At 32.6% G+C, this 13334-nt stretch overlaps 1 protein-coding gene and 1 long non-coding RNA gene across 2 annotated transcripts; one reads left to right on the top strand and one right to left on the bottom strand.

The window, feature by feature from the left end:
* Positions 1 to 296: 296 nt before the first annotated feature.
* On the bottom strand, positions 297 to 2970 carry LOC114325325 (uncharacterized). Its single transcript, XR_007698965.1, has 3 exons — positions 2477 to 2970; positions 2224 to 2418; positions 297 to 448 (listed from the first exon to the last, which is right to left on the bottom strand). It is a non-coding gene; the product is annotated as an uncharacterized LOC114325325 (long non-coding RNA).
* A 1368-nt stretch (positions 2971 to 4338) lies between these two features.
* Positions 4339 to 12978, top strand: LOC126887113 (uncharacterized). Its single transcript, XM_050654456.1, has 2 exons — positions 4339 to 7691; positions 12513 to 12978. The coding sequence occupies exons 1-2, from the start codon at positions 5271 to 5273 to the stop codon at positions 12813 to 12815; spliced, it is 2724 nt and encodes a 907-aa protein (XP_050510413.1). The 5' UTR covers positions 4339 to 5270; the 3' UTR covers positions 12816 to 12978.
* The last annotated feature ends 356 nt before the right edge of the window (positions 12979 to 13334 follow it).

The raw sequence follows: 13334 nt of genomic DNA, 5'->3' as shown, positions 1-13334 counted from the left end.
CCTATCTGTTTTTTCATGAGTTTTGTATGAGAGATGGAAAAACATGTTTTAAGGTCACCTCCTGTGTTCATATGTAAGTTTTGACTTGTTTTGTAGTTCATAGATAGTTTAATTTACTACAAAACAAGTCAAAAAATATCATATGAAAACAGGAGGTGACCCTAAGACAAGTTTTTAGTCTCTCTTACAAAACTCATGAAAAAACAAATAGGATGTATTATTACATCACTGACGATATGTGGCCATACCAAATAATACATCCTTGATAAATATAAACATTTTTATTGAACAAAATCTTTTCATACATTTTTTTAATGCAATTTACTGATATTCCTAAATATTTCAAAAAAATGTGTCACATTTGCTTTGTAAACCTTTCTTTTGCCTTTCGTAGCCACATATTCCGTTTCCTTCCTGGTTTTTTGTAGACCACTTCTCTCAGCTGATTCTAAAAAAAATGAAATAAATGGTAATTTTTCTATCCTTTACAATTAACAATCAGAAGAAATATTATTTACAGATAATGATATGCATAATAATAATAGGTTTGTTCTAGCATCAGTTTGAAACCATCAGCGAATAGTGGACCAGCGCGAGTAGAGGGGATCGCACTGGTGACTGTATTATGTTCTTTTACTGACCAACTGTTTGCTGATGGTTTTTGACTAGTTTGACTGTTTGCTAGAACAAACCTAATAATAATAAATATTTTGTATTTTGACAATGACATCTGATGTGGAAGTCAAAACATTAATAAAATTATTTTTTCAAGTTAACTTTCACATGCGCGTCTTAAAATTGTACTTTTAATACTTATATCATAAATAACTATTAAAACTATCTTAAGAGGAAACAGTATCGATCAACAGGTAGCGAAAATGTGTTCCAAGATTGCGGCTGTAATTTTGAATATTTTTCAAGATATTTGGCACACATATTCGTAATATAATAAAGAATGGCGGTACAGAGCCCAATTTGAAAAATATATTATTATGTGGAAATTACTCTGTAATTAAATACAATATAAAAAAAACGAGCTTGTACCGCCATTAAGAAGAACAAAAAAATACACTTTCTTCAAATACAACTTTTTTATCCGATTTTGTGTTATTTTGGAACTACTAAAATTTTTTATTTCATTAGTAGTTCCAAAATTACACAAAATCTAGGCATCGGAAAAAAAAGTTTATTTGAAGAAAGTGTATTTTTTTGTTCTTCTTAATGGCGGTACAGGCTCGTTTTTTAAATATTGTATAATTACAGAGTAATTTCCACATATTAATATATTTTTCAAATTGGGCTCTGTACCGCCATTCTTTATTATTTTACGAATACGTGTGCCAAATGCCTCGAAAAAATATTCAAAATTACAGTGACAATCTTGGAACACGTTTTGGCTACCTGTTTATCGCTACTGTATTACCTTAAAACATTGTAATTTGCTAAACCAGTATATTTTACTCTACTAGCTACCTCATTTTCCACTGTTTCTAAAGACTTGTTTACATGGGTAGAGTTTTGAGGAGAGTAGGGTAGCGGTAGTACTCTACCAAAAATGGCTTGATACCATTCACATGAGGAGAGTACAAGTATATTACTGATGCTAGTATAGTGAAACCGATTTTTGTATTTTTAAACACTCTTGATTATAAGTGCACCTTAAATTCTTAATTTTTTGCTTAAGCTCGTTTACTCCAAAGCCCCCTTTGCCATTCTTTCGACGATTTCATCCTCCGCAGCTTGCTGCAAACTTTTATTTCTGTAGTATACACTACCTAAATTCCATAAACACTGGTATTCGCCGTATTATAGCTCTACAAGTTTTAAAGTTTCATCTTCGGTGAACTTCATTTTCACTATTTACACAAAACACAATTCCAGCCAGAATGACAGCGCCCCCATGTACTCTCCTACCTACTCTATTCTGCCATAATTGAGCGTGTTCCATGGGTAGAGTGTGCAGCCGAGTAGACATTTTGGCAGTAGTGGTGGTCATAGAGTAGTTACTTTGCCATAGGTTGCTAGTCACTCTACTTTAACTCCAACTATACACTCTACCAGCTATTCTACTGTGCTGAGCATTTTTACAGGTAGAGTTACTCTACTCTATCAAGTACTTGCATCATTACTCGACCTGTGTAAACAAGTCTTAAATCTACTGAATGAAAATCTACTTAATCTTAATCTACTCTTAATGAAAAATGTCTAAAATCATTTACCCACCTAGTATTATTGTAGAATTTAAGACAGTCCAGTGCCTTATAAATAATTTCAATATGAATATTTTTTCCTTTAATTCTCCTTTGATACCACTCCATTTTAGATTTTGGGGAACTTATTTCATTGTGTTTATAGCCCATATTTATTGAAGGAACCCAATCTGGAGATTGTTATTATCGATTAAGTCGGCTGGTTTTCCTATAAGATTAAAATGTTAACATCTTCAAAAATCGTTACTGTTGTAATTGTAACTTACCAGATATAAAATGATTACAGCAGACAGGACAGGAAAATTTTCATTTCGCTAGTAAAACCTGTACATTGTATTGCATTTAACCATTGTTGTCTCTCAGATACCTTATTTAGTTCAGTTTAAAAGTGAACTTTATCACAATTACTTTGCATTTCACACTTCAAAACACAACACCAATGAAGCATAATTATCTTTCTAAATTAATACTTCCAGAGAAAATGTTAAATTAATCTTTGTACAACACAAAATTACAAAGAAATACAACTAAAATTATCAAAAACTCATTAAGAACAGATAGAATAAGATTTATCTTTTACACCCAGTAGCCATATTGACATATTGATTTAATTTTGACAGCATGTTGGAACGGATTTAAATTTGGTAAATGTAACTCCGCAAGACCACGCAACTCGAAACACAAGTACGCAAACACGGTTGCGTGAAGCGTGGCTCGCAATCGTGAAATTTACGAGACTTGCTCGACCTGTAGATTCTTGTAACTTACAAATAGTTCTCCGCATCGCACTTTCGACTCCGGCTACGAATTGCTCTGGGGAAAGAAGTTTTTCCTGTTTAAAACGAGTAAAAAATTATCAAAGGTCTTCATTGTCTCAAGAAAAAATGAATTCTTTGGCTCTTCTCTACATAGAAGCAGAGATAATGAACACTATAAACTAAAAAATTGTAATTATTGTTTCCTTAAGCCCTTCCTAATGACAAATTCATTATTTTGATCAACCTTAGTTCGTTTCTTACTACATATGGAAAATTATTATTTTAGTAAGGTACATGGGGCGGCGCAAATAAAGTGGCCTACACTCGTAAACAATATAAATCCGGCACTGAGTGTGTTGAGTAACACAAGAATATAAAAAAACATGTTTTATTGACTTATTAGCCACTAATATGTTATAAAAGTTAAAAAATAAAATGAAAAAGGTGTCATAAGCAAATTGGCAAGTACCAAGCCATAATACATGAATTCGAGTAAAATATCTAAAAAAATTAAGATTTAGTGAGTATATAGTTTATATTAATAATTTAAATCATTTATCTCAATAAAACATGTAAATTTGACCAGTTTATCAAAAATACAAAAAAAAATTAAAACTTAAAGTGCCAGATGATGACACCCCAATTCGATTTTAGAGCTATAAGTTCAGAATGACACTAAATAACCACTTCAAACACTAACACATCTATGCTATATAATATTATAGAAAGCTACTATGACGCACAGCTCCGTTACCAAACTTGAAATACCAAATATTTGATAAAAATGTGTTATGGGGTGCTGGTAGCACCCCACGTGGCAGGTGCCGGGTTAAGAGACTAAAATCATGGTTACTAGTTGGATTAAGTTTATTAAATATACACAGAGATATTGAAATAAATATCGATGCTGTTATTGATAGGTTTTCAAAGCAACGGACAAGAAAAATTGACTTTGTTTCATAATCTAGTTACTGTGGTGTAATATTTTGTTAAATAAACCTAATGATGAGTTTTGCATTTTAAGTTATTTTACCTATATTACCTAATAGTGGAATTGATTTTTTTTTACTTTTACCTTGTTTGTGTATAGTGTGAACACACCTTTAGGTGTCAGTGTATTTGTCACATTGTCAACGTCAATCAGATCAGAGCACTTGTCACGGTCTAAAATAAAACATGTACAAAAGTTTGTAATCATATACAGTGGAACCCCGATAAGTCGGCCCCCGATAACCCGGAAGTCCGGCTAACCCGGACCGATTTTTATCAGACAAACATTACAACAATAAAAATGTATGTCCTTTATGCTGGATTTTCCAATTTCTTGTCAACATCTTAAAATATTTTCTTTTATCTTTCCTTATAAACATATATTGTTCGAATACTATAATATCTTATATTTTTCAGGCTAATTTTATTTATCATAATAAACTTTCTTCGTAAAAATTTGTCGTTTTAGCGAATTCCTATGTAGTTCATTCGTTTCAATTTTCAATGTCAAACACATTATACAATGAGAGATAATGCGTATTTGTGTAATTTGATACATAATATACCTTAGTAAAAATAACTGGCATGGCAGACAACGCTCATTCTCGTGTTATCGAAACCAATAGGCATCTGTAGTATCCTTTATTTACTTGAAACTGTCTAGCATTGTTTAGAAAAGACTATTAAAAAATTATTTTTCAAACAATGGGCTTAGTCTTCACTCTTATTAAATAACATAAGTTCGTTCTCGTTGCGAGACGGTATTGTGTGTGTGTAGTAAAGTCTCATTGTTCGTTCCGCGTAAATATATTCAGATTTTGTTGTTTGCGTGATTTTTTGTCTACGTAATGGCAATAAAACTTAAAATGTTGTTTTTGTTTCAAAATGATAACAAAAGACAGTTTGGACAATCGGTGCAATGCTAAGAAAGCTAAAAATGAGACTCTCGACGACGCTTTGTATGTGTGGAACGCGAACGTGGTTTACAAGTGTCTGTGTGCCAATTATAACGGAGTTTATCTGTAAGCATACCATATTTTAATAATTTTTACCATTTTCTCCGGCTAACCCGAATTTTCGATAACCCGGATCGGCCGCGGTCCCGATTAATCCGAGTTAACGGGGTTCCACTGTATGTTTAATAAATATTTACCGTAATCTGTAATCCTTTATTCGATTAGTTATCGGAATATTAAATATTAAACATGGCGCTGCGAAAGTAAAAGAATATTTCAAGAAGGATTGTGACAGATAACTGAAATTTAACAGTGCTTGAATAGAGGTTAGGTTATAAATTCAAATAACCAGAAAAATGGCAACAAATTTAGGCATGGGGTCTGTAAAACTTCCCCCCGATTTTGACTTGCAAGGGCAGAATGCTGCTACAGAGTGGAAGTTTTGGTACACGGCTTTCGAAGACTACTTGATAGCTATAGGGCAGCATGAGTCAACAGATAGGGTAAAACTGTCCCTATTGAGAAACATAATGGGAACCGAGTCAGCCCGTATTATGACAACATTTAAGATTCCAGATGACCAGGTTGATAAATATGATTATATGATAGAAACGATATCGAAGTATGTGAATCCGAGAATGAACGAATGTTTTGAACGTTATAATTTTTTAAAGAGGACCCAGAAAGAGGGTGAAGTATTCGAACATTTCCTAACAGATTGCAGACACTTGGTAAGAACATGCAACTACAATCGTAATGATCCAGATGAGACGGCAGAAGATAAGGCACTCCGTGATAAAATTGTAATGGGTATCAGAGATACAACAACTAGAGAAGCCCTTCTTAGGATAGATAAACTAACACTGGAAAAGGCCATAAGTTTTTGCAGAACCAGTGAGCAAAGTAAAAGTCAAAATTTACAATTTCAGAGTACAGGAAGCAATGAAACAGGTTTTGAAGTAAATGAAATAAGAAATAAAAAAACTGTAAGTACAAAAATTTTAAAAAGTAACAAAAATTTAAAGCAAGGTCATGAAAAAATTTCAAAATCTACTGAGACGTTTCGCTGTAAAAGGTGCCAGACTCAGCACGGCCCCCGCAAATGTCCAGCTTATGGAAAAGCTTGCAATAAATGTGGTATTCTAAATCATTTTTCAAAATCATGTAGGGTAAAAAATGTTAAAAATGTTGAACATGAAGATGGCGACAGTTCAAGTGAAATTTTTGTAGATAATGTAAACTTAAGTAATAACGTTGTAGCTTGTAATTCTAGCAGAGGAAGTATCTGGGAAGAGTTTTTAGAGATTGAAGGGAGAAAAATAAAAACTAAATTGGATACGGGTGCTGACGTAAATATAATTCCTTTAAAAATATTTAAATATGTCAACAAACAATTTAGAGTCAGGCCAACAGAGTACATTTTAAAAGCTTTTGAAGGTACTGTTGCCAAACCGATAGGTATAGTAAATTTAAACTGTAAATTTAAAAATAAGGAAATTTTTGAGGATTTTGTGATCGTGGAAGGGGCAAATCAGGTTCTAATAGGTGGTCAAGCTTGTTTGCATTTAAATTTAATAAAAAGAATTAATATTGTTTCTACTGATAAATTCCAATCAGACATGTTATCCAGAGCTAGTCTTAAAGTCAAGACACTTGATCTTGAGATGTTAGAAATGGTACACACTGTATCAATACATTTGCCTATGTCTGATGAGAGAAAATTAAATTTTAGAAGGGAAACTGCCAATGATAAAATATTAAAGAAAATTTCAGATTTTTATTATAATGGTTGGCCAAGAATAAATAGTATTTCACCATTGTGCAAGCCTTACTATGTCCTGAAAAATGATTTATATGTTGAAGCAGGTCTGATTTTTATGGGTGACAAGATAGTGGTACCAAATAGTTTAAAGTCTTTTATTTTAAATTTAATACATAAAGGGCATTTAGGCATTAATAAAACTATACATAAAGCTAGGCAGTTATTTTTTTGGCCAAATATGTCATCTGACATTACATTATTTATCAAACAATGTCGAACTTGTGAAAAGTACATGCCAAGTAATCGTAGGGAACCCCTATTACCCCACTCAGTCCCAAAACTACGTTTTAATAAAATAGGAGCAGACATACTGGAATTTGGAGCAAAGGCATATCTAATCTTAATAGATCATTTCTCTCATTGGATTGAAATATGTCCTTTACAAAATAAAACTTCAGAATCTGTTATAGATGCGATGCAGAATGCGTTTACAAAATTTGGTTACCCTCAGCACTTAATCGCAGATAATTTACCCTTTGTATCATTAAAATGCAGGGAATATTACAAGAACAAGGATATCACAGTCTCTACTTGTACACCATACCATCATCAGAGCAATGGTTTGTCTGAAAAGGCTGTTAGCTTAGGAAAACAAATTTTACGGAAAAGTTTAGCAGAAAAAAGTGATTTTAGAGACTTGCTCTTGGAATATAATAATACCCCTATCATTAGTTTAAAAGCCTCCCCAGCTCAAATTTTACAAAGTAGAACACTTCGAACACAAATTCCAGTGACCCAAAATAAATTAGAACCAGAAATTCAAGTGCATATTGTCAATTATCTAAATGAACAAAAACAAAAGATGAAAATACATTATGATAAAACGAGTCCTAAATCCTTAATAGAATATAAAAAGGGAGATAAAGTAGTAGTTAAAAGTAATAGAGATAAAATATGGTATAAGGCAGTTGTTCTAGAGAAAGCTCGAGAACCAAGAGCATACTGGATACGTAAAGTCCACTTTACATCAACAATAAATTGGACAAGAAATTGACCAAGTTATTCAAGGCCAAATTTGACGTGTAAAAGCACACTTTGACATCTAAGTTTGTTCGTTATAAACTTCACGTGAAGAAATTGACGAAAAAGAAAATTGTTCTATTTTTTCATTTATTTGGCGTGAATTCAGTGTCACCAACCTGTGTCCATTTGGCGGGAAGTGGAAGTAGAGCTGTAGAGCTTTTTGTTTATTATTATTTGTTGAGGTTGAGTCTTTCATGTTCATGACAACCTAAAAATTTTGATTGGAAAATGCATATAAGATAAGGGGGTGGGTGGGAAAATGGAAATTAGTGGCTTTTTTGCAGTTCTGTCTGTTAGTTTTGCTCTGGCTGGGTCTCTTTTGTTTAAACAATTATGTAAGTATTATAAAAACGTTTTCAATTTTCTGTATTCTTTAGGAAACGAATTATTTATGCATATTATTACCTGTAAATAGTAGTACCTATTTCCTATTCCTTTTGATTTTTAATTGTAAAGAATAGAAAAATTACCATTCATTTTAATTTTTTAGAATCAGCTGAAAGTGGTCTACAAAAAAACCAGGAAGGAAACGTATTATAGCCTTGTTGTGGCTATGAAAGGCAAAAGAAAGATACCTATAAAAAGTGTATTGACTAGTTGGAAGAAACTCCACATTGTCGATGCATAATAAGATATTACTTTATAAACAAATATCAAGACCTAGGAATGGAACCTGGATAATATAGTCATCAAGAAGATAGCAGGAGGTCATGAGCAACAACAACTTCATAAGTATGAGAATATTGAGGAAATCCATCTCCTCGATATCTACTACTGGACAAACTAGAAGATTGAAGAGGACAAAGCCTTTTGAACTAGTTTGAGTGATAGGTGATAGTGAAAAGCAGAGCGTAGTGCTTGTGTGCCTGTGTATGTTAGAATAGTGCACGATCTTGTTAGATTAGATAAGAGACGCTATAGGGTAAGCTCTTCATTTTAAGGAACAGTAGTAATTTAGGTTAAATTAAAATTGCTCATTGGTCAGTTATGACCAGATTGTAATTCTCTGATGTTTGGCAAAAAGGGCTGAAGTCAGAATTGCACATCAATAATGTTTTGATGATTTCTGGACCATAAAAAAAGTGTTGCAGACTTAAACTGTATGTACCAATAAAAAGAGCCGATTTTTCTGGTCCAGAAATCATCAAAACATTATCGATGTGCAATTCTGACTCAAGCCCTTTTTCCCAAACATCAGAGAATTGCAATGTACAATTCAATACAAATGAATCATCATCGTAGTGATGATTATGGAAAAAAATATATATATATAGAAATATATATATTTTGTGCAATAAAAATGTTTATATTTATCAAGGATGTATTATTTGGTATGGCCACATATACTTCTGGTATATCGTCGGTGATGTGACAATACCTCCTATCTGCTTTTTCATGAATTTTGTAGGAGACGAAAAACCATTTTTAGGGTCATCTGTTTTCACATGTAAATTTTGACATGTTTTGTAGTAAATAGATAATTGAATTTACTACAAAACATGTCAAAAAATATCATATGAAAACAGGAGGTGACTGTAAAAAAAGTTTTTAGTCTCTCTTACAAAATGGTTAACAGTTAATAGAGAGACAGATAATCGAGGTTCCACTGTATAGTGAAATTTGGACACCCGACACCCCATACAAATTTTATGGGGGTTTTGTTCGTTTAAACCCCCCCCCCCCCCAAACTTTTGTGTAAGTTACAATTGAATTATTATTGTGGTACTATTAAACACAATGTTTTTAAAACTTTTTTGCCTCTTAGTACTTTTTTGAAGTCAGTTTTTATCGTGATATTTTGAATATTTGTCAAATCCACCACATATTTGTATATGGTTAAGTACGATTGTAGAGACTAATAATATGAAAATTTATTTATGATTTACATTTTTAGGTATATTTTGAACCATTTTAAAAAGAAGCCATATCTTGATAAAAAGAGCTTTATCGAAAAAATAGAAAGAGGTAAAAAAGTTTTAAAAACACAGTGTTTAACTAATGGTACCGCAGAAATAATTTAATTGGAACGTACCCAAAAGTTTGGGGGGGTTAAAGGGAACAAAACCCCCATAAAATTTTTATGGGGTGCACAAATTTCACTATAATTTTTCTTTAAGATGTTACTGCAATAATATTGCTTCATGTCCATTTTCAATAAAAAATCTTTAATAGTTTTCGATATATTCGAAAAAATCGAATTTTCATTTTGTATCTTCAAAGGGCTGTAACTTTTTTTGTGTGCATATTTGTACTAAGGTAAGTTAGGTTCATTCAAATTATTTTTGGTCCCAGAATATGTGATTTAATTTACGACCAATCTTTTCGGGACACCCTGTATAATAAATGGGATTAGCTGGCTTAAAAATTCATAATCTACGTTCTGTAGAAAATATACAGTTTTTGGTTTCTTTTTAACTAGATCTTAATATCTAACCAAGCATTTTAAGACCTTTTTATTATTTTTTCGATGATATATTCATGTTTTTAGTTTGTTCAAAATATTCTAGATGATTGTACACTATAATAGATAGCCAACTAAATAAACACAAAAATTTTATTTTTGTTACAGCCTGTATATAAGTTTACCTATATATACAGTGCATTACGCACCACCTTAAAAATTGGGCATTTTTGATGTCTCGAATTTCCTAAACCTGTTGTCCCATCTAAGTGATTTTTTATAATAATATAGCCTGAGGCTATAGGTTACTGCCTTATGCTTGTCATGCACGGGGAGCTATACTGTAATATATATTATATCACGTCGCTCTCTATAGTAATGAGTGAGCCTGCACATACGGAACCATTAGTTCCCTGTCTGCAGGCTCACTCATTACTATAGAGAGCGATATGATATAATATACATATATTACAGTATAGCTACCAGTGCATGACAAGCTTAAGGATGTAACCTATAGCCTAGGCTATATTATAAAAAAATCACTCAGATGAGACAACAGGTTTAGAAAATTCGAGACATCAAAAATGCCCTATTTTTAAGGTGGTGCGTTAATTTCTTGGAGAAGTGTATTGTAATTTAATGTAAATAATGTAATATCCAATAATTGTAATTTAATATAAGATGTAATATAAGTTCCTTAAAAATATATTTTTTATTTCCCACCATACATTCTCCACAGGTCTAAATATCGATGCTAGACGTCCACCGGAGGTCCTCTCAGGACGTTAGATGGACGTTCGGCAGCAAGACATTGGACCAAACTGGGACATCCTATGAAGGTCCAATTGACATTCACTGAACGTCCCCTCGGACGTTAGGTGGACGTCCATTGGACGTTTGGCAACGTGGCATTTGGACCAAAATAGGACGTCCTGTTAAGGTCCAATTTACGTCCCCTAGGACGTCCGATTAAGGTCCAATGTACGTCCCTTCGGACCTTAAGTGGACGTCCAACAGACATTCGGTAGCGCGACATTTGGACCAAAATAGGACGTTCCTTGGACGAAAACGGACCTCCCTAAAGTCTGTGAAGGACATCCTTGTGCTATTAGGGATGTAGGTATATAGTATCTTTATTCTATTATATTCTACTCTATTTCAAACCTATTCTATATAAGTATCTACACATTACACCTATTATCATCATCATCATTCTCTTTGCCTTATCCCTATGCAGTGTCGGCTTCCCTAATTGCATTTCTCCACACAATTCTATCTTGAGTCATATCAATGTTAATCCCCTTTACCAACATGTCCTGCCTTATCGTCTTCTTTGGTCTTCCTCTCCTACTCCTTCCAGGAATCTGCACTTCAGCTATTCTTCGTATTGGGTGATTAACGTCTCGATGTTGAACATGACCAAACCATCTTAACCTATGCTCTCTCATTTTGGCATCAATTGGTGCCACACCTAGACTTCCCCTAATATACTCATATCTAATTTTATCCTTCTTTGTCACTCCACTCATCCATCTAAGCATTCTCATTTCCACCACATGTATTCGTTGTTCCGCTTTCTTTTTCACTGCCCAACATTCAGTTCCGCGCATCATAGCCGGTCTTGTGGCTGTTTTATAGAATTTTCCCTTCAGCTTCATTGGAATTTTTCTGTCACAACACACCACTCGCTTCTTTCCACTTCATCCATCCAGCCCTAATTCTACTGCATGCATCTCCATCTATTTCTCCATTACTCTGTAATACCGATCCTAGGTACTTAAAACTATTGCTTTTCACAATCATTTCACCTATTATATTATATTTTACTTTATTCTATACTATATATCTATTCTAATCTATCTATATATTTCATTTAATCTGTTACATTCTACTCTATTCTGTTTTAAATCAAATACTTTATTAGTAAGTATCTACATATATATTACATCTATTCTATTATATTCTACTCTATTCTATTTCAGTTTATTTTATACTATATATCTATTCTAATCTATCTCTCTATTTTATTAATCTGTTCTATTCTATTCTGTTTCAAATCAAACACTTTACTCAAACAAAGAAACAAACGACATTCAAAAGCTTCTAATAAAAAAATCATTGCATTGGTACTACTGAAAATATTGACATTTTTACAACATTTATTCCAAGTTCCTTCAATTTTTTTGAGGACAAGAAAATTTTGCTTTCAAGAAATTCACGAATTTATTGGCGTCAAGTTAATAACGAACAAACTTGGATGTCAAATTGTGCTTTGAGAACACGTCAAATTTGGCCTTGAATAACTTGGTCAATTTATTGTTCAATTTATTGTTGATGTAAAGTGCACTTAAGGAAAGTAATAATAAAGTTATTAGGCGCAACAGCAGTCAATTAAAACCATCTTTAACAAAATCAAATTATGATGCTATGTTGGAACCCGAATTGTTTCCCGACCAGTATATACCTGAACAAAAAACATATTTGAATAATCAGATTGCTATAAGTAATAATGATATTGTAGATGATATCAATCTATTATTTAGGACAATAGATGTTAATAAAAATGAACAAGTAATCTCTGACCCAGGTACTTCAGGTTATCAAAGATCTCGTTTTGGACGATCTATTAAACCCCCAGTGAAACTTGATCTTTAAGGGGAAGGTGTTTAGTGTATAGTGTGATCACACCTTTAGGTGTCAGTGTATTTGTCACATTGTCAACGTCAATCAGATCAGAGCACTTGTCACGGTCTAAAATAAAACATGTACAAAAGTTTGTAATCATATATGTTTAATAAATATTTACCGTAATCTGTAATCCTTTATTCGATTAGTTATCGGAATATTAAATACTAAACATACCTAGAATATATAACATATATAAAATGAGTTCGTGTTATGTTTGTTTAATTATATGTTGATTTGTATTTTTTTATTATTGACTGATATAGACAGGTTTCCAATGATTTTTGTTTGTTACTTCTGTATTTTCTTGTGTAAATAAACTTTAATAAAAGTTCAAATTTACCTAGCTGTTTGAGCAAACAGCTCAAAAAGCAGCAAAAAATTGTACAGTTGTACCTGGCGCAAAAAATTGCTCTCGGCACTTAAAATAAGATACTAAGTACCCCCCTAGAAAAAAAACCTATCTACGCGCCTGGTTGCTCCTAGATA

The sequence above is a fragment of the Diabrotica virgifera genome, chromosome 6 (assembly GCF_917563875.1).
Source record: "Diabrotica virgifera virgifera chromosome 6, PGI_DIABVI_V3a".
In the NCBI taxonomy this organism is placed as follows: Eukaryota; Metazoa; Arthropoda; class Insecta; order Coleoptera; family Chrysomelidae; genus Diabrotica; species Diabrotica virgifera.
This window is presented reverse-complemented; position numbering and strand designations above follow the sequence as displayed.

Excerpts from the sequence above, each read along its gene's own strand:
- LOC126887113 (XM_050654456.1), top strand. The coding sequence starts at position 5,271 with ATGGCAACAAATTTAGGCATGGGGTCTGTAAAACTTCCCCCCGATTTT. Across the intron at positions 7,692-12,512 it reads GAGCATACTGGATACGTAAA|GAAAGTAATAATAAAGTTAT; the intron begins GTCCACTTTACA and ends AGTGCACTTAAG.